This window comes from Penaeus monodon, chromosome 22 (genome assembly GCF_015228065.2).
Source record: "Penaeus monodon isolate SGIC_2016 chromosome 22, NSTDA_Pmon_1, whole genome shotgun sequence".
Classification (NCBI taxonomy): Eukaryota; Metazoa; Arthropoda; class Malacostraca; order Decapoda; family Penaeidae; genus Penaeus; species Penaeus monodon.
Window position 1 is genome coordinate 3,527,752 of NC_051407.1, and position 509 is coordinate 3,528,260.

Below are 509 nucleotides of genomic sequence, written 5' to 3' on the forward strand. Positions count from 1 at the left end.
ACATACATTTTTTGATACTACAGGACAAAAAGAACTACAAATTCAGGGAAGGAGCTCTCTTTGCCCTTGAGCAGCTGTGCAACATGCTCGGGAAACTGTTTGAGCCTTACATTGTGCACATTCTGCCGCACCTGCTTCTGTGCTTCGGCGATAACAACCATTATGTCCGAGAGGCTGCTGACGACACCGCAAAGGCTGTCATGGGCAAGCTCTCGGCTCATGGTGTCAAGCTTGTCCTGCCGTCCCTCTTGGCTGCGCTGGAGGAGGATTCGTGGAGAACGAAGACAGGTCCGGTTTTGTAGGTTTTTTGCAAAATGTTGGATGCTGTTGCCGTACAAATTCTTGCTGTTAATGCCTTTCTTGTTGGTATTTACTTTTAGATTTGATGTTTGTTCAATTTGCTCTCCCTTATGGGATAATGCTGTGAGAAACTAGATTGAGTATAATGGTAAATTATATAAATATTTTTTTCTGTGAAAAGCAGTTTCAGTAAACTCTTGTGACATTGA

At 43.2% G+C, this 509-nt stretch overlaps 1 protein-coding gene across 1 annotated transcript in view; it reads left to right on the plus strand.

The window, feature by feature from the left end:
• Nucleotides 1-509, plus strand: part of LOC119586781 (eIF-2-alpha kinase activator GCN1-like) — a 26,024-nt gene that overhangs the window by 16,074 nt on the left and 9,441 nt on the right. The window contains exon 24 of the mRNA XM_037935501.1: nucleotides 8-288. Coding sequence (XP_037791429.1) covers nucleotides 8-288 — 281 coding nt within the window. The remainder of the gene's footprint in view (nucleotides 1-7; nucleotides 289-509) is intronic.